General features: G+C 39.1%; 1 protein-coding gene across 9 annotated transcripts in view; it reads left to right on the top strand.

Moving 5' to 3' along the window:
- LOC110470630 (semaphorin-4D) overlaps window positions 1-22,853 on the top strand; it is an 80,908-nt gene that overhangs the window by 962 nt on the left and 57,093 nt on the right. For 3 of the 9 annotated variants that reach the window (XM_085567040.1, XM_021530411.4, XM_021530412.4), the window contains exon 2: window positions 281-330. The exons of 2 other annotated variants lie outside the window; for them this stretch is intronic. Coding sequence is in view for 1 of the 7 variants with exons in the window: in XM_085567047.1 (XP_085423173.1) it covers window positions 13,141-13,143 (3 nt within the window). In the remaining 6 variants the exon portion in view is untranslated. Of the gene's footprint in view, window positions 1-4 lie in introns of those variants that run through there. 4 more of the 9 variants (XM_085567041.1, XM_085567043.1, XM_085567047.1 and 1 more) reach the window with 3 other exon arrangements.

The following is a 22,853-nucleotide window of genomic DNA, read 5'->3' as shown; positions in this document are numbered from 1 at the left end:
CGCCGCCCGCGCCTGCCGCACCTGCCGCGGGGGCGCGGCCGCGGCCGAGGGTGGTGAGGATGGATGCGGGGCGTTCTCGCCCGGCTGAGGAGCAGTCGGTTTCCAAGGGCCAGCAGCTCAGGTTGCCAGGAGTGTGTCCCGGCGCTTCGGGGAGGCCGCTGTCTGCTGGGAGCCGCCGTCCCTCGCTGAGCGAAGAGCCGTGCGCGATACCGGGTGCTTGCTGTCGGGTAACCGGCTGCACGTGTTCTGAAGCGCTGTTATGTGCTGCTTTATTTTTTAGCTGTCAGGAGAGTTTGAATCGGGTCTCCGCGGAGGTGCTGAGTTTGCAAGGTACGTGTGAAGAGAGTGTCTTCTGTCCCCATTTGCCTTTTCGGCTAATTCCGAGAGGATGTCTTCACTGCTTCCCGGAGGTGTGGGTTATTGCGTGGTGTTTTCTGCGTATACACAAATACGCATCATGGGCGTTTAAGGGAGAGGATTTGAGTGGATGAATGCAGCCGTGGTAACTTCATTGTTGCAGGTCCTTTCTATTACATGACTGCCTTTAGCAGGGAGGGGAGCAGAATTTTGATCCTGCCCTGGTGTAGTCCGGAACCTGATGGATCTGTAGATTGAAGGGATTTTTCAAGTCTGCTTTCCGGTTTAATGCTGAAACATTTTCCTATTTTCCTTCATGTCTTTATTGTCATGTACCTCTTACGGAGAGTTACTTCGGCTTAAAAATGTTTAAACCTTTAAGTTTATAGCACTCAGGTATTTCTAGTAGCTCTGGAAATCAATGTAGCAATAATGCATCTTTTTTAAACAAAATTAGAATTCTCACAGTAATTAGCACACGTCTTTTGAATGCTGTGTGCCCATCAGGCTCAGAAATAGCTACTGATCTCATACTCCCTTTTGGATACCTGTATGAAGGTTTTGTTAGAGAACAGTTTAATGACTTCTTTTATTAGAAAGAGTGCGAGCTCAGGCAATTACGCAAGTGCGCCTAAAGGAAGCTGTGCTGGCTGCGTGGATGGCGAATGTGGAGGCCGAGCCGGAGTGGGAGTATCATTTACAAACGGAGTCAGAAAGGGGCATTGTAAGGGAGAGCCGAGTGGCTCGTGTCGGGTGAAACACTGTACGTAGGGAGGAGTGTTTGTACCGTGTGCTGCCTGGGACGAGCAGGCCATGTATGGATGGCCACTCATTCTTTCTGGTAGCAGAGATGAGTTATAGGTGGCTATTTCCACTGGAAGCAAACGGATGGCATGGGAATATGTTACTGCGTTTATATTCTTAGAGGATTGACAGATGAACTCTGTCTTTACTATCATCTCTTGGTGTGTAGAGGGAGTATTTCACCATCTCTCTCCTCCTCTGAAATGATTACTTTATATACCTTTATCTGTGATCCAGGATTGCTACAGAGCCTGCTGACAAAAGCTGCTTCCATTCATACCTACCAAAATAGGTCTATACTGGTTTTTAAATTTCTCTCGTGTTTTTTTAAGAAGCAAAAACCATTGTAGCTAGTGGGGAGGGCAGTAGCTACTTCCACAACAAATTAAGTGTTTGATATGAATGGTTCTATTTCGAAACTCGAACACTGATTCATAGGTTTTTCTGGACACTTAAGTACAGGTGTGCCCACAGGCTTAATTTAATATGCTGTGTTGCCATCTCTCTGCTGGTATTATGATTCAGTCTCCTCTCCTCCCCCCCAGCCCAGTCCCTGCATAAACAGCTATCACATTGAACACTTGATAACTTTTCTTGTTAACCTTGTATGGATACAGCAGGTGGATTTATACCACTAAGAGGTCCTGCAAACAGAAGAGATGTTCTGGATGCCCTGGCGCATCCCATATTGGCCTGCCTCCTGAGCAGCTGAGCCTCAAAGTTCCCTGCTCCATGCAGCCTTTTGCTGGGGCGAGCTGGAGAACTCCAGAGGATCTGTCATCTGCTGAAGGCCACTTGGGTGGAGTTGAAGGCTGCACTGTGCTTGCTCTGCAGCACACTCTTGTCCTCTCTCCTAGCTGTTTTAGGGGGTGTGTGCTAAAAGAATATTTTTGTTTTAAAATGCATTTTCCTAGCTGTTCTCTTGCAGTGAAGCAAGTGGGAGGTCTCTTTCAGTCCATGTCAAAATCAGTTCTTATTCTGGGCTGCTAGCATTAGATTTAATATTTGCATATGTCACCTGCTTTGCAGAAGGTGTTGAATAAGTTGATAGGTGGTTGTTCCATAATCTCATTTTTAAGGATGGCTTTTTAAAATAGGACTCTAAATCAGTAGAAATAAAATCTTGGAGCATTTCTATCATACTTACATTACCTTGGAACTCCACCAATTGTTTTTAGCTTTGGTTTTCTCCAGGAAAAAGGGAATTCCAAGCTAGTTGTTGCAATAGGGATTTTGTAGGTAACCAGAATATAAAGTTCTGAATGTGCAGAGGTGAAGTTACTTACGCCAGGTTTTGCTGTGCAAAGGTAATGAAATAATTACCAAAGTTGACTAACATGTCTTCTAAGCCTCCAGTGCTTCCAAATGTTGGGTCTTGTTGAATTCTTATTCTGTGATTTAAATGAGTTGAAAAGTAGCTTCTGAAGGTATATGACCATGAAAGCATTATTCATGATGGGTGGTGATCTACTATGAGTCTTACTAAAATAAAAATCAAGTACTTGTAGACATGACTGAGACAATTTTTCACAGTATTTTAAATTCTGGGTAGCATGTAAGAGTAAGGCTGGAGATTTAAAGAAACGAAAACAAGGAAAGCAGATAGGAAACTTTCATTGTGGTAATATTAAACAGTTTGGTGAGGGAGTGTTCTCTGTTGTGTCTTAAACTCAGTTGCTGTATGCTATGTTAATTAACTGAAGAAAGGTGTGCTCATTTGGGAACCTGCATAATAAACAAGAAGCTGGGAAGTGCTTTTGGCCTTTTGTTTGGTTGCTTTTTCTCTAAAGTTTTCTGCCTCCTTTTTTCTAACTAGTCATTTCTCTGATGATAAAGCAGTATTTTCTAAGGTTTTCTTCATCTGGCTTTGCTTAGTAGTTGTGTGCTTGAGTGTCTAGGTAGATAGATAAAAGAAATGTATTGAAAAGCATGAGAAAACTTTACTTGTGTCCTGAGCTTGGGAGGATGAAGTGGCTGAAGAGCTGCTTTTCAGTGGAGCATACAACTCAACTTCTGGTTGAGTACCAGGTGGGGCTTGGGAATGCCAAAAGGCACCACTGAAGCTTCCATTTGCAGTTAACTTGCCAGTGTGTTGATACAGCTGTGCGGGATAGATGTGGAAGCTGTTTTAATTGTTTTCCTTCTGATACGGAGGTTTTGTCCTTGTTTCTTGGATGATTTGATGGAAGGAACCAAGAATTACTTTTCCTGTTCTCGTAGCTCTGCAGCTACAAAGAGAAAAAGTAGAACCTCCTATTTCAGACTAATGTGTGCTGTCATCCAGGATTGGGAAGTTACAGATCTTGCTGTCCAGAACTGAATTAATGAGGTCTTACATTTAATTGTATTCTGGCCAAAAAGCTTTTATATTCTTTTATCTTCCTGTAAAGTTCCGGGAATGCAAAAGCCTGTTTAGCTTCTGGATGTGCTGCTGTAGCCTGGTTTCACCATGAGGGAAGATGCTGCCTGCAGTTACAAGTGTGTTGAGCGCCTCTTCTAGCCAAGGGTGTCCAAGAGCTGCTCTGTTTCCTCCTGCTCCCTGTAACACCAAGTTGTGGTGCAGCAAGCTTCTAGGCATGTCTGTGTTTTTGAAAACAAAATTAATAAACATACCAGAACTTAATTTCTGTAAATGTAGTGCTTTCCCTTTTTGTATTATGGGATAGAGGAGGAAAATAAGACTTGTATTGAATGAAGGGTCATGAGTGCTTTTTCCACTACTGTTACTCCGAGACTTTGGACATATAAGTCTTTCAAAGCACCAGACAGCAGCCTTTACTTCAAGAGTGTGTTGTTCTGTACTGAGGGAGCCAGTTCTTGTGGTCTGGAGGAGGGAAAAAAACAGATGACAAAATAATAAAGAACTGTAAACAGATTACAATCATAATAAAAAAATCTGTAGATGTAAGCAGATAAGGAACTTAAGAACCTTTATAAAGATTGTTCATATAGTTAATTGAAGCCCATGTATGAAGTTTAGGTCCAAGTTTGTTGGTACAAGTTAATAGTGGACACTTTTTTTTTGTCTTTCTCTGCTCTTCCACCTATTTCTGTCTCTGTTAATGTACAGCACTGAACTCATAATCCACTAGGCATTTTCTGAATTGATCCTCTTAAAAAAATTAGTATTAGCCTATATATGAAGCAGAGTAAAGAGGATTGAGCATTGCTGCAAAATTAGTACCTGTTGGCCTCATTGCAAGGACAGGCAGGTTCCCCGTTTCTTGTATGGAGCCTGGTTGTGTGTTCTGCTGCAGGATTGTGCAGGCTGAGCAGATGTGTAGGTGATAAAGCACTGTTATGGAAGTGACTTGGAAATATATGGAATTAGCAGACTGGGAAATTGTGATGTTGTTACTGCATCTGATTTCTCAGCTGGGAGACAGAAAAGAATATGCAAAGCAGGAGAGGTTATATGGAGATGGCCAGTTCTACTGGGAAAGCAGGGAGGAGAGGAAAAGCTTTTACAGACTTGGTTAGCTCTTTTCTGGTGTGCAACAGAGAGACCAAAGGTTGTCTGGAACCTAAAGCAGGTCTGACAGAACTGCATCAAGGTGAGACAATGGGGAGGCTGGAGTTCCCTGTGCCTGAGTGAAACCTCCAGGTCCATACAGATTTGCATACATTGCAAATGGCAGAGACAAGGAGTAGGGGGAAGAATGCATGAAACCTGATTATAGTTCTTGCTTTGTTGAAGAGCAGTTTTCACAGCCAGCCTTTAACAGTATTTGAGTTTTTTTCCTTCTCCCAATATAAAGCAGCCATTCTTCTTGCCCCAAATAATTGATTTATAAGTTCATGCTCAGTTGTGCTTTTTTTTTTAATAAACAAATGAGGCTGTATGAACTTTGCCATTGAATATACAAAGAGATGAATAGAAATGTGGAGGATTTTTGTTTTTATAGAATGTCTTTGCTCTCATTTCCACTGAAAGAGATAATGAGTTATGATTGTGTGTTACTGGAGAAACAATGCAGGATGTGGGGAAGGGACCTAGAGATGTGGACGCTCCTGGATTTGTATGTGAATTCTCTCTCTGTGTAAATTTTATGTGTTCTGGGGAGAATGGAGTAGTATAGACTTCTTAAAAAACAAAGTGCACATTGAATGATGTCTTAAATCAGTATGCTTGACATTGGTTAGGTTTGTTGTAATTAAACTCATAAGTCTGGAATACTTCAAAAGGAGCTGTTGTTTGTTTTGCTGAGCATGATACAGACTGGTCAAAGTTTGTATGAGGATACAGTTAATCCAGTAATTTATCTCCATAAAATGCATTCCTTTACCTTTCTGGTTTGCAAATAATTTCTTGTGACAGTAGGAAAGACTAAACTGGGGCAAAACCATGTAGTGTTTGAGACTGTCATATGCAGATGGATAACACTGGTCTGTTTCCTGGAATTACAGTAACTTATAAGAATGTATGTCAATACAGTATTTTACATATACTCTTCTCTGTGCTTTCACCTCATCTAGTAATGCTTGAATTTATTCAGAAGATACTTATTAAGTCACATTTAAGAAATAATCCAGTTGTTAATGCAAGTTGAACATTCGACTGTTTCGTAAAATCAGGTGGGACTCCTTTTGTTTGTCTGAGGATGTAAAGAAGACAGTTTGTGGGGGGGGGGTCATTGGATCAGCTGATACGATGACAGGCTTTGGGACAATCAATATGCTCTCAACCTAATCTTATAAAATATTTATTGCCCTTCTTTCTGAGCCCCATCTTGGATGTTCTCAGTAGACTCTCTTAATTCATGCCAGACATTGCAGTGTGGGCCATGAGATACTGCCATGTCTGAATCTGTACTTAGTTTGAGTATGGTAAGAACTGTCTGCAAAGCATTTAAGAACAGAAGAGTGGTCTGCACACAGAAGTTAATAATCAGGCCCTTGTCTTGCAAGCAGGTTTGTGTGGGTGGAATGTAGCTGAAGCTGGGCATATGCCTGCAGAGGTTGCCCTCTAGTACAGGGACTTGCACAAGTATATTCTTCTGACCTCTCAAAGTAATGACAAAAAACCAAACCAAACAACCCCCCCACAAGACAACAAGACGATAAATGACAGCAAAACAATCCAAACCAAACAAAAACACACACACACAACCTCCCGAAAACAAAACCCCCCAGTAACAAGCTTTAGTTGTCTGCAGACTTCAGGAGTCTGCTGGACCAATGCTGTGCTCACAGTTTTTTTGTTTTTTTTTCCTCATATATCTGTTTTTTCTTTTCACTAAAAGTGCCTAAAATGGCCAGAGGCAAGAAATTCAGGCATTCCTGTTTCCACTGAGGAATTGCATATAATTACTAAGGATTTACTGTAGGTGCAGATGTACGTGCACGGAGATCCCCATCTGTGTATGGCTGTAGAGTACTCCACCTGAAGTGCCCATTTGTCAGAAAATTATTCATTGATCAGAGCTGGAGGTGTAAAGAAAATAAGTACCTTTGATGGAATTAATATCCCCACCAAGAAAGCAAAGCTACCAAAAAATCCTGCAAAGACATTAAAATGTCTGTATTTTGCACAGTGGTAGGAATTAATTTTTTTCTTTCATGTTAAAATCTAGTCTTATTTAGATGAGAGAGTGACTGCCTTTTTCTTCATTAAATTATTTGGATTGTTGAAAATCTAAATGCTTAGTTGCTTGACCCTGTGGAAAAGAAATTACTGCTCAGTTAAATCTTACTATGGTTTTACTCAGCATCAGTGAAATTGATAAGCTGCCTTGAAAGGTCACCCTGATTATCTTCTGGGTAAGTGAGACATAGAATGTAGTTTCATTTCTTTTTTACTGATATTAGTTGTGAAGGATTGTGTGATGAATATGTGAGATCTTTCCATAGGCTTAAGAGCTTTTATCTCTACAATTTCCTCTCTCTAAGGAATTAATAAAAGAAGCAACGCATAGGTATACATTCACAGTATATCAGCTGTTTAATGTATTTGACTGGCTATTTTTAATAAGGGTGAATACTACTGAAATAGTTTCTTTCTTCAAATATGCAGATAAATTTGTTCTAAATGCATGTTGAATCTTATCTTTTATGTGTGTAAGGGATTTATTACTCTAATATCAGAGGGTTTGGATACAAACCTACTTCATACAAACACATGACTGTATAAATGTGTATATTGGCGCATGTGTGTATTAAGATGTTGATAAGAACACATTCTTAGATGGTTGAATTTGCCTCCTTAGAATTAATTTAAAATAATATTTTAAAAAGGCATCTGTTTTGCATTTGCCTTGAAATGGGCCTTCTATGTGCATCAATTGATTGTGAATCAAATGGTACATGCTGATATTCAGGAATTCCACGGAGGTTTTTAAGAACTTTTTTCCTCTTTAGCACTGACAACCACCAGAGGTAAAAGTAACTGTTATTCAGAAGCTGTCTTCTGTTCTGTAATTTAATTGTTGGCTTTTATGAGAGTTCTGTTCCTGTTGCTGCATGTCTGCCTCTGTTTTTCTTCATAGCTCTGCTTTCCATCTTCTGAAATAGGATACAGATTTATTATATGTCAATTGCTTTGGAAAAAGGAATTTCTTAGCAGATTATGGAATGATGCTCTTGATCAGGTGAAGCATCTGATGGCCTGTGCAATGCCTGGTTTGTGCTTTGTGTTTGCTGAGAAAGCGGTATACTTTGAAGATGAATTTGCTGTAGTGTGAGGGAGGGATGGTGCTGAAGTGAGTTTGGGAGCATGTCCTGGGAGAATGGGCCAGTGCAGCAGAAAGTCAGTTGAGCAGGGGTGGTTGCTGTTTGTCTGTGGAAGGTGAATGGAGTCAGCTGTGCTAATTTCTATGCAATAAATGGCCTTTGAGAGTCAAAGGTGCTAATGTGGCCCTGTCATTACAAGGCGCCTGACAGTGAAGGGAGCTTTGAGGTTCCCACAGAGAGATGTTAGCCTGCATATTTCCATGGCAACAGCCATCCCTTACACATTTATAACCTTTGAGTAAAGATACGGAAAGGAGGGGGAAACGTTTTAAAAGTTGCAAATGTATAGATTTAACTATATTTTTCATTTTGACAATATCCTTTATTTACATTCCTTGGAGAGTGGAGATTTTTTATGGCACAGAGCTGTCCTTTTCCCATTTGGTAGACTTTGAGGTGACATTTGGGGGCGTAAGTGATGTTCTGGAGATGAATCTCTGACTTTGATCGTACCTACACCACTATCATTCCACCAACTTAGTTGCTGTTTATTTACATTAGTGTATTTTGTACCAAAATTGTGCTCAAAGTTTACTATGATAAAAGTGATTGTGAGAATTTGTGAAAAAATTTAAAATAAGTTACAGGCAAAACTTTACATAGCCTAGAAAGTCACAAGACTTCTAGTTACAAAACCTTTTAAAAATTTAGTAACTAATAAAACACTGCTAATAAAGCTACTTATGCTTTTAAATTAATCTTTAAATATTTTCTTGCAAAGATTCATGCTACAGTGTAAGCTTTCTTAACTAATCATAACACACTAACCGACAATACTAAACTTTGCTCTTCTTAGTTTGACACGTTTCTACTTTAAACTATAAATGCACATTCTCACTTCTAACACCTAAATTTAGAAGACTTTTCCAAAGTCTCAGATCAAATCCTATGCTTAATTCTAAGGTTTGCCTTACAAACCCAAAGTTATAAGAATTCTCTATATTTCACATTCCAACATTTGAGAAAAAGAGCTGCTGATTCTCTGTTGAATAAGACTAACTTTCAAAGAGGAGGAACGTGAGATAGCCTAAATTGTAGTTTCTTAAGCAGTATAGTGACTGATGTGCAAAGACCTTATGCTGGAAGGGAGAGCAAACTGTTCCTGCAGGAACTTGGGCTTGCTCTTGGCTTGCAAACTATGTGGAGGGCATATTTATGCTTGCTGCATCTGCATCTTCAAATCTCTCCCTCTACCCATCTCTGTGTTCTGGACAGTATTTTTCATCATGCAGTGGTGGCCAAGTATCAGGATTGCAGGAGTGTTCTCTGTCCAGGTTAGCTATTCTCACTTGCATTCTCAGGTGCACCGTGGGAATTTTAGTTACCAAAAAGCACCAGAATTTTACTATCCATCATTTTTCGTGGATCATCCTTGTGAAGGAATAGTGAATTACTTTTGGGTTTCATGTTTATGCCAGAAGAAGTTGAGCTATAATACTAGAACTAATGCAGTGGGACCTTTGCAGAGGGATGAAATAAGACTGTGATTTTTCTATGCCTTTATTTGGACAGCTAGGCTGTCTTTTTGCTTTTTTTGCACTGACTAGGTGAGTCTGTTGCTATCATGGTGAGGGAAAATGACAGCTTTTTTGTTGAGACTGCATGCAGTCTCTCCAGCATGCATAATTTTTTTCAGAAGGGAGAGTTGTACAGATGATACTAAGCTCAGCTGGTATTTGATAGTTTAAATGGACAGAATTGACTAGAGTTACCAAAACAGGGAGTTTTAGTGCTACAGGTATATTGTTCATTGGAATTGCTAAAACTGAGCAGAGTGTAGTTACTCTGAGCCTCAAGTACTGCTTCTGCCTTGATCATGAAGCAAAGCACCCCATTCATGCTGCTCTTGTACAGTTCCCTAATGTTTCTTCAGAGAGTTTTTCGTACTGAACGATCCAGTTGATTACTGTGGAAAGTTCATAGTGACTATGCAAACAGGATGAGAAAGTTCATGATGCTGGGGTATTTAGAAGGATAGTCTGTATTGTAAAAGAGATCAAAAGAAAACTTGGGGGAAAAATTAGAAGGTATTGCAAACTTTTTTTAATTTAGGCTGCAAAGGATATTAATAGTGTTACTAATCTGTGTAATTTTTTGTTAATTCTCATATATTTGGAATGGTATACAGTGACTGTTCTGATACGAATAAATATTTCTTGTCACTTTGAAATAAGAGAACTGTTGTTTGCTAGGGATCTAAGTAAAAACAGAAAACAGGTCTTTCTGACATCAGGACCGCATGTCAAATGGACATGGCAACACAGTTACAGCATTCCCATCCATTTTCATGAATTAGAAAGGTGAGGTTTAGCACTAGTCAGTGTGGATGGTTTTTATTTTTAAGTAGACAGAGGATGAGGCATTGTTTTGACAATTTTTGGTTTTAATCAGAGTTAAACAGATGCATTTTAAAGCTAAAGTAGTTTTGGGTCAAGTTGCCTTACTGCCTGAATGCAAGACATTATGCAGGTGAATATAGGTAGATGCATGAAGAGCATGATCATTTGTCTTCTGAGAGAAGAGTGCTGTCAGTAAAACACCAGTCACAGCCCCTCTCTCTGAGGTTTTGTTCTGCCAGTTACCACCAGAGAAGAAAGTTGTGCTATTTTTGTCAGATTCTGCAGTGTGGCAGAAGAACATTTCCATAGCAGTTTTACAGTGCCAGGAGTGGATTGGAGTAATGCTTGAGAGTAGAAAACATTTTTTGTTAGCTAGCTTCTCTCTCAGTTACAGCTAAGATTCTAACCACTATTTTAGGGTCCTGAAAACCTGTTTGCAAGCTTTGTGAGGGTTTATGTCCTATATCACTAAGAGAGGATAAAACCAAGCAGATCCAGATAAATAACATTAATTGAAACTGCTTAAAGGAAAATAGAGGTGGGACTCAAATGGTCTAAAGGATACTGAAAGCATGTGTTGGGGTTTGCAGATAGGTACTTAAAATGCAGAACAGATTCTGATGATCTGAGTATGTGCTGCTGGTTGGAGAGGTGCTGTGGCAGCTCTGAACTTGAGTGTTCAAACCATGATGTTTGAGCAGTCTTTGAACAGCTCGTCCTGATCCTGAAATGTCTGCCTGGATAAAGCTCAGCTGGAATAGATATGCCTGTATAAGATAATAGTGCAGCCTTTGTTTGGGATTTGCAGGTTTTTATGTTGGCTTCTGAATAATGTTTCAATCATCTCACTAGGAAGAGCAGTGTGGATTTTTAATGTGGTACTTACATTACAGCCAGTAGCATCATAAAAATGTTTGGTTAGATGTCCTTGTGGGATTGCTGCAGTGACTTCAAAACTTCTTCAGATGTAATCAAATAACTTCAGCAGGCTCTTTGAGACCCCTCCTGAGGTGTTGAAAATCCTTTGTGGTTGCAAGATGTGAGTCCAAGATGTTCAAGCCTTGGGATTTAAGACTTTATAGTCAAAAACTGTAAATGTAGCTGAGATTCTGTATTTGGTTACTTAGGCAACCTGCTGTTCATTTTTTTCCTTTATACATTGCCACACCTGAGCATGCCCTCTGTTCAGATAGATGAACCCTTTGGTTAGGGTTAAAATTAATCAAATATTGGCAGTAAAGCCGCAAGCATTTTTTATAGGCCATACTGTCTGAAGGTGGCATATAATAAGATTCTTGTGGGAAGCAAGAAAAAAAAGGAAGTTTTATTGCTGAGACACTGACAATAATGATACATATCAATTTTAGCATTCAGAGAGGGAAAGTATAGTTTTGAGTCATTGTGTTTGTTTTGGTAAGTAATTTTTTTTTCAAATGCATTGATGGAACTGTTTGTACTGTTGTGAGCCAGAACAATGTCAGGTGGGTACTGCATGTACTGGAACAAGCAACTTTAGTGTTTCCTGAATCATCCTGAGTAGAGGAATGTGAAGGACAAAACTGTAATAAAAACAGATGATTATTGCTTTTCACTGAAAGAGAAAAGCTGTAGCTAAAATTCAGTTTAAATTCTTGATGTTTCATTTCCTTTGCTTCAAAGGAGTTAATAAAAGCATAGTTGATACCTTGCTTTTGAAGACAAATATATTCCATGGGACTTAGAAGTCAGGCTTCATTAAAGTTAAAATAACTTTAGTCTAAATTTTAATATCAAGATGCTTAGAAATTGTTTTAATCTGAATTTTAGATTAAAACTGCAAAGATAGAGTTGGAGTAGTACTTTTTAAATGACTGATAAATGTATCTTGTTATATAAATCAGGTTACATATGTAGGTATTACTGGTACATAAGACAAAGAAGTATTGTATATAAAGCTTGTTTTTCAGTTGCCTTAAGTTCCCAATACTATCACGTACATCAAATTACACACATAGATGTTTGTTCTCCTTGCACATTGGCACAGATCTTCCAGACTCATCATGCCGAGCCAGTAGTGGCATTTGTGCCAAAGGGTTAAGTGCATGGAATAAGAGGCAGGGGATGCAGTTTCCAGGACAGCACCAGCAGTGTGATGATGGTCTTTTCTGGGGCACTGTTGTGATTTGTACAGTCTGTGTAGCAATTGTTCAAAAGCTTGTGTTTGTATTAGTACTTGGAGTGCCTGTGTTTGTGGCAGAGGCAGGGAGTGGGAAGGTGAAAGCTGTTTACTTTTCATAAAATGCGCAGCAAGATGCAGAATTCATCAGAGGCTCTGTCGCGGCCCAGCTGTTAGCCAGCAAGTTACACTTAGGAGTAAAGTACTTGTGCTTGTTTTGGGGTTGAACACTGTGGCAGGTGGAAATAGGAGTTCACTAGAACAGCTGAGGGTTTGCTGTGGTAATTGTGGCATGTGTCTGGACTTTGGCTGTAACTCCCTGCTCAGCTCTTTGGCAGGAGGATGGTGTGATCTGGTCCAAAGCCTGAGGTCTCTTGCGAGGCATGTAGAACAGCCTAGCTCTGAAACTGCTGAAGGGGGAGAAACTGTGATAGCAGGGAGGATCGGTAATGAAGCTTAATGCTTCTTGTGGCCATCTGCAGAGTTGAAAATGTTTTAGTGAGGTTTGCTGTTAATTTTGTAATGGCTTTGTAGTTGGGGGGGAATACATTCATACAATAAAGTGTTTCTAGTGAGAACAGGAAACACTTAAAACCCTGAACTTTTCATTAGTACTTCCTCTTTCCTGTCCAGCCTCTCTGTTTGATGAAACAACAGGAGTTTTACTTCTGGAATTGACTGCCTTAATTCACAGCATTAAGTGGCAGCAGCGATGACTGTGGGAGCCTCACTGGGGTTCCAGCCTGCTTATTGGCTATGGTAATCTGGCAAAACTTTCTTTTACTCTTTTGCTGTAATGTTTCTTCAAGTTTCTCACAATGCCTTGATCTTTTTCAAGATACAAAGCACTTCTTACTTTTGGATCTCCCAAAGTACAGTTTGGGAGAGTCTTTCTCCATTTTCAGGATTTTGATTTAATTTTGATTCCTAATTGTATTTGTTTCTCAGAATTTGTGTGAAAAGGTTGAAAATATTTCTGTATTACTGTGATGAGACAGAAAGCAAGAGCAGTTTAATCTTTTGTAATTGATGGAAATGTGAGCTTCATTTCAAAAAAACATTCAGGAAACAGAAAAAATATAAGTGGTATTTTAAGACATTGAGGAAGTAATTATAAAGGCTTCAGAAGCTCTCTTCCAACAGTCAAACTGTGCCTGATAAAGCGAAATTAGGTAGTTCCCTTCATGTGAAAAAGAGGGACTTGGAGGTTGTGAAAGGATGATGTTTGTCGCTTTCACAATTAATGAGTTCCATTTTCTGCAATAATCTAAAGACTTCAGGCTCAAGTGTAATTGGTGGCTTTATGATGCTACCAGGGCTGTCTTATTCTGGTGGCATTCAAGGGCCCCAAGCAGGCAGATGTGTTAAGAGTTTATGGTACCTAAATGCCAGTGGGAAACATGGTCACTGCCACATGAAGTAGTTTGAAACGGGAGGAAAGTGAGCCTCATGGAAGGAGGAGGAGCAGGATTTTGAAAGATAATTTGAGTGGTTCTGCTCCTTTGAGTCACTCAACTTTGCCCTTGGCTGTTATATCTGAAAATGCTTTCCTGATAAGTCTTTCTGCAGAAGTGAATCCCAAATGTTTGGAGGAGGGAAAGGTGGCAGTAGCTGTCTATGGAATACACAGCAAAATTAAAGGGGTGTGGGGCGGGGGATATGAGCATCAGCTCATATGTGTCTGAGCTGTGTGGCACAGACATCAAGAATGGGTATTTAGGAAGGGTGTGGAGTTGGGATGGATGGAAAACTGGATAAAAAGAAAGATGTGTGTGGGATTTATTTTCTTAGAGAAAAGGTAATTTATGTGTAGATTTTCAAGTAAATTTGTCATGTGGAAAGAGAAGGTGACTTGCTCTGAAGAAACACATCCATGCAGTTTCTAGATGTTGATGGTTCATTGTGGAGTGAAACTATAGTGTGTATTACTGATCTGATGAGAGCTGAAATACATATTATTCTGGTTTACATATTACCCTTGGTATACCCCCTGCAAATATATTAACAAAGCCCATGATCGCTTTTCTTCTCCATCCCTCCAATTTGCTGAGAAATAGGTAACTAGTTTTATTTTCTAAGGTATTTGTGCAAAGAAGTAAATTCATTGCCCTTTGTAAATCTAGAATTTTACTGGTATCCTTCCTTTGCCAGAGCATTAGAACTTGCAGACCTGCTGATGCTGATTACCGTGTTCACACTATGATAAAAATTTAAAGATAATGCAGTTGATTATTGCTTGTGGTTTTGTATCTAGGTATACCAAACATGCTGGGAATTCATTTCTACAGATGGATTTTCCCTGAGGTTTCTATTCAGGCTGCACTGATTGATCCTTGGCATAGCTGTATCAATAAGCTAAGTCCTAATAGGCAGCTGGTTTTTAGAGGGCAGCCTTATTGCCATATTGCTCTCATTATGGGAGAGTACCACATCTAAAATAATTTTAGTTCTTGATGTTGCAGTAGCGCCGTGTAGAGATGGTGCGATTGCTCCAGGGAGAAGATGGAAATGCGTCACATCACTCAGCTGTCCTCCTGCTGATAAAGGAGTGACACTGTCCAAGATGCCTTTAGGAGGCAGACAATTATTTTCAGACAGAAAGATGTTAACCAAGAACTGAATCCTGTGGGAGCAAAGGGTAAGCAGGGCTGGAGAGGGGGGAGGCTATTCCCAAAGCATTTATTTTGCTGCTTTTTGGTATTAGTGTCTCTTGAGAAAGTTTTTCCATTTACATTTACATACATGGTGAAACATTTAGCACTTGTGAGCTATGTGAAGAGCTGAGTGTTGTCTCTTTCATATTCTTTATCTTTACACTTGCTTAAATGTAAAACAACTCAGTGCTAATTTGCATCCTGTTAGTGAGACCAGGAATGATGCTCTTTTCTCTTTCTACTCATTTCAGATAATATTATGGGGGTTGTTTTGTTTCAATATTGATTTAAAATCTAGTTTTATGCAGCAAAGGGATTTATATACAGCAGACTGCTGCCATGTGGTCATTATTTTTGTGGCAGGCTCATTACTTGATGACAAGATTCAGGGCATTGCCAACTGCTCAAGGCAACTGTTTGCTACTGTCCTTGTAATAGAGCTCTGAGAACAGCTATGCAGCTTGAGTTGTAGGTAAGAAATTATTTTTTAGGTATATTGTTAGGCAGAGTAAATTGAAAGCTCATTTAGAGATTGTTCTTGTAAATGAGGTGTCACAATAGGGAATAATTTAGTGTCAGTGGAAAAGAATTTTTATCTTGTAAAATGGGCTCCAAAATCTAGGCTCCAAATGGGAGAGGTTTACATAGTGTAATCACTGTTGACTGGTCAATTTCATTACATTATAACTTATAGTGAAGCTGTTTGAATTGCTTAGCAGATTGAAGCTTCCTAAACTGACTCTTGAGTCATGTTGCCTATGTGGAGATTAATCGTAAATGTTCTTATGTGTACGTGTACATCAGGATCTCTTTCTGTGACTAGTTTTCATCATTTTGGTAATAGCCTTGGTTCATCTGGGTTCATCTGGAGGCATGTGTGGTCCTCAAGAACAGCAATGCCTGAGTAAGGGCCTCAGTGTTGTCTAGTAGGACCTACTGGGAAGCTGTTTTCTTTTTGTTTGTTTGTACATATTGTATGTTTTCTATTGCTATACAGCTTAAATGTGAAGAAATAATGAAAGACACTGATGCCTGTTTTGAGTAAATTGTAACTGACCAATTGGCTGCTTTGTTTACACTATAAGTGTGCAAAACTGTAACTTGAATCTTTTGAAGACATCAGGTTTTGGTGTGATTTGTAGAAATGTATACAGAATAATCTGTGTTTACAAAGTGAATGGCAGTTGCATATCACTATGCCCAAAATGATACGCTGAATTTAGATAAACAAATGGGGCTTGGATGACAGGCATAGACCTCAGTTGTGCTTGTGCTCTAGAATGTATTATTGCATTTTCTGGTTATTGCTTCTGAATCGTGCCATTGCTTTTGCTTTTAGTGAAACTTGTGGTATGTATTGCATAATTATTATTTGTGATTTTGAAGATTTAACTGTACCTTGATTATCAGCATCACTGAAACTCACTTGAATAAGTGAAAAGAATGCACTCTGCACAAATGCAAACATCAGTAGGGTGTTGTTTGGAAATATGTGCAAAACTAAAAGCAAACCAAGAATAAAATCTGCCTTTTAGAAGGCATCAGAATAATCTTCTATGCTTCTAAAAGATCTCTTCAGTTTAATAACAAGAATCTATCATAGTGAAAAGATGCTGTTACATTTTAATGACATTGATGCTTTGTCTAATAAAAAAAATAAAACAATTGTGGAGGTGAATCTGTTTGCCCTATGAGAAGGTAAGAATTTAAGAAGAAACTTACCTGGTACTCACTTAACGTGTATATTTTCTTCAATATTATTTTAAGACATTCATTTTTGCTTTGATATGTTTTAATATGACCTTTAGTCAAGGTCTCACTGAACCTATGAATTTCCAATGAGTTTTTTAAAAATTTGTTTAGAGAAAAGACCAAAATGTTACAGTTACCATTGTAACAATGACATAAAAACAGATTCAGAGAAATGAACGTTCGTCGTTGAGTTGTTTTGTGGTGATAGAGTGTGTGGTGCTGTCTGAAGTTCAGTATCTTGAAATTTCTTTTTCTCTCCTACTATGACAACAGAGGTGTTATATACATGTTTATTTCCAGGGAGATCAGCAGATAGCAGACTAGAGATGATGTAGTGTGCAGAATGGGGAAGGATTTTACAAGTGAGATGATGGCACACACAAAGAATTGAATACCTCTCTTGAGGAAGTCCATCTTTGTTGGGAGGGGATATCTCCTGAAGAATGTGTCTGAGTAGCTGGTGTGCACAGATCAGTGTGCAGGGAGCACTGGATGCTGCAGGCAGGGGAGTAGGGTTTGGCCTGGTGGTGGTAGGTTGTTCAGGAAGAGTTTGCCACAGCAGGCTTTTTATTGTTTTGATTTGGTTTTGGAGGCTGCTGGGAGCTGAGGATTGTTTTTGTGGGTGAAGGTGGTTTTTCCTTTTAGCCAGTTGGTGTGATTGGAGAGGGTTGTCCCATTGATCAGTGGGAGATGTGTGTGATACAGACCTGCTTTTCTCATGAATGGCTGAAACCTGGCACATGGTGTAACTTTCATTGGGGAGTGGTAAGCTGATATTTCTGGTCTGCAATAGCTACCATTGGTGTTTTGCCCTCTCCATTTTCTGTCTGGGTATGTAGCTGTGCCTGCTTTTACCTATTCCTTTCCTTTTTTAATTTTTTTTTTAAGCTTATGTCTCATGACTGCTGTCTTGCATAACTCTCTACAGTTTTATTTATTTATGTATTTGAGTAACGACTATTATTTTGTCTTTACTTTTGTTCCTGTCATTCGTGTGGTAATTAGTTTTCCTCTGAGCTCTGCACATGGTGGCAGATGGGGGCAGAGGTGCCAGTTTGGTGGGGCAGCTCTGGAGGTCCTTTGCTGACCTGGCAGTGACTGCTGCAGCTGGTCGTAGCAAGCGGAACTGAGAGTGTTCTGCACATGAAAGTTGTGTCCTTCTCCACTGCTTCTCTCATTTTACACTAATCACATTTTGCTGTTGTTTCATTTCTTTTTTTTACCCACAAAACCATGAATTTGCCAGTTTTTGTTTATGTGCTGAGAGTTGCTGCTTTTTAGTCACAGAATTGTGCTGTGAACTTCAGCTGAAGAAGTGTAGTTGCAGATTAGAGGTGGACAGTGTTCAGGTTTTCTTTCTCAATATTCTGTCAATAATGAAATGATTAAAACAATGTAAAGTTTCCAGTTACCATGTTTGTATCAGCTGACTACGTGTTTTTCTTATTAATGAACTATGGCTGGGTAGTTGTCATCTGCTGTGAGAGAGGGTGAATGGGAGATGGAAGTGATCAACCATCAGTTTTGTGACTTTGCTTTGTAGACCAGCTATTTAACATAGTGCAGTAAAACTTAGAAATTCTGGCAATTCAGAATGATGTTGGCAGTTTCACATTGTTTTCTGTGTGAACAAAATAACTGTTACTGTTCTGGTTGTTCCTATTAGCCTTCATCCATGTAAAAATAAGGTCCACAAAAACTGCTGTAAGACTAATGATCTCTTTTGAAAAAATCTTAAATGTTTGGGATTAGTGCGGGGGCAGTTCAGCAGAGTGACCAAGGACCAGACTGGGGGTATGTAGCACAGCTTGCAACAGCAGAAGCCAGTGGAGCATTCTGGTTTTTGCAGTTAAAATGGTTTGCAGAAATAGTGCTGACAAAGTCACCCCTTTGCATGAGTTACCAGAGATGTGAACAGTCAAGAGGTTTGGGAAGAGCAGCAGTGACTGACTTGCCATGCTTTATTTGGCCTTGAGAAAAGTCACTGTATGAAGTGTAACTGAATGAGGAAGTTTGTTTTAAAAAATAGTTTCTTTTAAAAAGTTTTAAGCGACTTTGGGTGACAGCATCATGATCTTGAAATTAATTTATGTGGGCAATATACATTTGCTGTTAGTATTTTACAACTGGGAGGATTTCAAAAATCTCAGTAAAGTAAGGCGCTGACGTTTGCTTCAAAGACCTAAGTAAAATGAGTGCATGGCCCAGTTTTCATTACAGTTTTTCCTTTCATATTAAATATTGCTTTAAACTTTAAAGGCATCAGTCAATGAAAGAAGCCTGTACTTTTCAACATTTTTCTAATAAATATAAGTAATTATATCACTGTATTAATATATATTGTAGTAGCTAACTTATAATATATACTAATATATTATTATAACTAATTATAATAATTACATTATTAATCATGTAAATACAGATTTTCTTGTCTGGAAATATAGTGCAGGTCAGGATCCTGAAGGGCCCTATTTGCTTGAAGTTCAGTGTTTTTCTGAGGATGGATGAGGAACTATGGGAAGAAAAGACAAGTTATATGTGTTTCTTTGATTAGAGAAGATATTAGTCAGAAGCTTAGGAGCGTTTACTGCTTGTATTATAGGATCAGCCTTCTTGATTTGGATTTGTGGGTGAAAGAAGATTAAATATTTCAGGACATTTCTCCATTGAAGAATGGAGAAGGGAGGCTATTTGAGTGTCAACTGGCTACGTTTTGTCCATCTTTGTGATTGATTTGGATTCATTACTTCCTGAAGGACCACTCATGCTTTCAGAGGCTCCAGACATACACAGCTTCTGGGAAAGGCAGTATGTTTAACGCTCTGTCAAGAGTAGCAGTTCAACACCAGGCAGTAGATCAGTGGTCCTCCTCTGCTTAAGGATTTGTAGTCTTGTGAAGGGAAGGAGTGGTGTAGGAGGAAAGATCCTCAGCTGAAAGGTCCACCAGGAAAGACTGGTGTAGGAGTAAAGATCCTTGCTGGCACTTGCTGTTGATTTCAGTTTGGCAAGTGATAGGCAGAGTAAGGTGTTCTGCTAAACCCTTTGGGTCATAATGCCTTCTTCAGAGTAGAAACAGCATAAGTACAAATGCTCTGTCAAATGATAATTTGGACAAGATAGATGATACTGAGAGGGATGAGAGAGTTCCTCCAAACACTGTTGCTACCATAGGCAAAACATGACATAATGCTTTTCTTTTGCTTCAGACTGTCCCAGACAGCTTCAGATCCAATGTCAGGTTTTCAGAGAGAGTTTTCTGAAGGCTGGCATGTATACGGAATGCACAATGTCTGGAAGCTGAAATGTTCCCATTTATGTGATTTTTTTTCATTTATCGCTTTCCAGTTCTACAATTAAATTTTTCTTCACATAGGATTTCCCATGAATGCTCTTAATTATCCTGTGCAATTTGGGGAGTTCCATTTGTATTGTTAAATTGTATTTTACCTTGTCTTATAATTGCTGTTTATGAACTATGCTATGCTAGAGTTTATCTAGAAATGGTGAAGTAAATGTTGTAGCACTGTGTAAGCTTAACATGTGAAATAAATGTGTACTGAGACATTTCCTTTGCATGGCATGAAATTTCTCAGTTGAGGATATAAAAATATGCAGTGAGAACATTTTAATTAAGCCATGTAATGTTAATGGAGTTAATATGGAAAACTTGCATTGCAGTGATTCATGGCAAATAAGAACAGATTAGAGAAGTGTGGCTTTATTACAGAAACTCTTTTAAAATCTACATGAGATTTTTCAAAGCTATGTATATAGCTTTGAAATGAGGAAGTTTTTTTCACAATAATTTTCATATAGTTCACTGAGTAGAGCTTTGCTCTGTAATCACTACACATTGTTTCCAAAGCACATATATACTGATGGTCGGGTTTCACTTCAAAACTTGACAGTGGGTTGGGCAGATTCATAACAGAAAAAAATCTGTGCTGAAATGATAAATTACTGGTTTTGGTGCGATGTGGGGTTTTTTTGATTTGTGGTTTTTTGGGTTAAAGAATAGAGAAATGTGTTTAAAACATCCATAAGCCTGATTGCTGCCTTGGTCTTTGCTGTCTCTCTCAGAGGTACACGTATGAAGTCTTTTACATGGGATGGTGAGACAGCTGCACATGTAGCAGCAGACTGGGGAGTGGGTTTTGCCCTGAGAGGGGGCTGTGCTGCACAGCTGTGCATGCTACTGCTACAGCTGTGCTCTATCCTTCATTGCTTCTGCAGCTTTGTGGCATGGCTACATTATAGAACTGTGCAAAAAATGTAAAAGATAATAAAATTCTTGATAGAGCCCCAAAATCAGTTTTTTTTGTAGCACCCCAGAATTACAGCAGCTGGTGTCCTGCCTGCTCTTTCAATGCCCTCTCTCTTGCCTGAGATGGGGGTGGGGTGGGGGGAAGGTAGGTTGGCGAGCTTCAGCTAAAAGTGAAAACATAACCTGATTAAAAAGTGAGCCACTGCTTCCCAGAAGAAAAGCAAATTAAAGGTGTTACCTTAGTCCCTGAGTAACACAAACCTCTGGAATTGCTGAGTGAAATTTAGTAATGAGACTTGTCCACTACTCTCAGCATCCCCTTATAGAAAATAGATCTCTCCTCATTTTGATTCTAATGATTGCAAATCCCCCATGTCATCTTAATTCCAAGCATTAATTACTCTCCTCTGTGAGAGCCTGCACATTTGTTGTTGATCATCAGTTTCTGGCTGCTGGATCTTTTCATATCTTATAAAATTTATGGTCATACTATCCAATATCACCTTCTCCTATCAACATGATAAAATCTGCTTGCATATTGCTTAGACTGTAGTTGGTGTTTCATAGGCAGATTGGTTACTGTTGGAAAGGTTGATCTTTGTGGACAGAAAGTCTATCATTTGTAGTGTTAAAATTCCAGAATATAGTTTTGCAAAAGTGGAACACTTCAAATACTGTAAAATGAGATCATAGAAAAGAAGTTACTGAACAAAATCAGTACTGAATCTTACTTGTTTTTTTCCCCATGGATTTACTAAATGTTGTAAGTACAGTGCTGGATTGTTCACTATTTAAAACCACAGTCCTGGAACACTCAACCTGATCATTTGGTTTTAAGTAAATAAATAATTTGGCTGCTTTTATTTTTCTATGTGAGGGTTGAAGAGGTGGATGAATGATTATGTTATTAAATGTACTAGTTAAATATCCTAGGCTGTTTACACTGTAACTAATAATGCTAAGTAACTCTGGGAGTGAATCCGTTTTTACTTTGAGTAGGCAGCTATAATAGTGCATGCTATATTAAACTGCAAACAGCTTTTAAATACAGGTGGAGCAGCAATTTTTGGACCAGCAAATGCAGTAAAACCTGAATTGAGTTTCTTGTTCAATTGGTTGTATGTTTGTTAGTGTATGTTTGTCTGTTAACCTGAGTGGCATGGTCTGCTGCCTGTCTGCTCTGTAAAAATGAAAGCAGTATCCACCTTCAGCAAATTTAGGCTGTATCTGCCTTAAATCCTACTTTTATGAGCAAGTGACAGGGAGGGCATTTTAAAGAAAAAAAAAGCCCTGAGGGGAACAATAGAGGCTTGGGGAACACTGCAGTAGCGAGTGTACATGGTGGTTGCAGTCCCTTGGAGGTGTGAGGTGGGGCAAAAGCTGCTTTGTACATTGCCTGTAGATATGCTTTGCCAGTGAAATAGACTCTGCAGCTGGAGTCACAATCCTGGAGAAATAACCTTTTATTCAGATTTCCTCTAATACTTTAGCATAGGGAACAGTTGCTCAATTCCCAGTTACTTTGTTTTGTTTTGTTGTTTTTTTTTTTTTTTAATCTTGATGCATCTTTCTGAAGCTGCACCCAAACTTGGTAAGTTCTTGGAAAGCTTTGTAGGGAAGTATGTACAAAATCAGTTTAGGAGGAAGAAATGGTTGCTACCAGTTACATGAAACTGTTCATGCAGATGATGCTGACTTGCAATGAAAACATGTGCTCCTGAATTTATAGCCTTAACTTCATCATGCTGATGTGCTTCCGTGGTGATTCTCATGAGGTGTACATATTCAGTCTCAAGCGT

The sequence above is a fragment of the Lonchura striata genome, chromosome Z, assembly GCF_050655825.1.
Source record: "Lonchura striata isolate lonStrDom1 chromosome Z, ASM5065582v1, whole genome shotgun sequence".
NCBI classification, from domain to species: domain Eukaryota; kingdom Metazoa; phylum Chordata; class Aves; order Passeriformes; family Estrildidae; genus Lonchura; species Lonchura striata.
The sequence above is the reverse complement of the archived record's forward strand: the minus strand, read 5'-3'. Positions and strand labels throughout refer to the sequence as shown.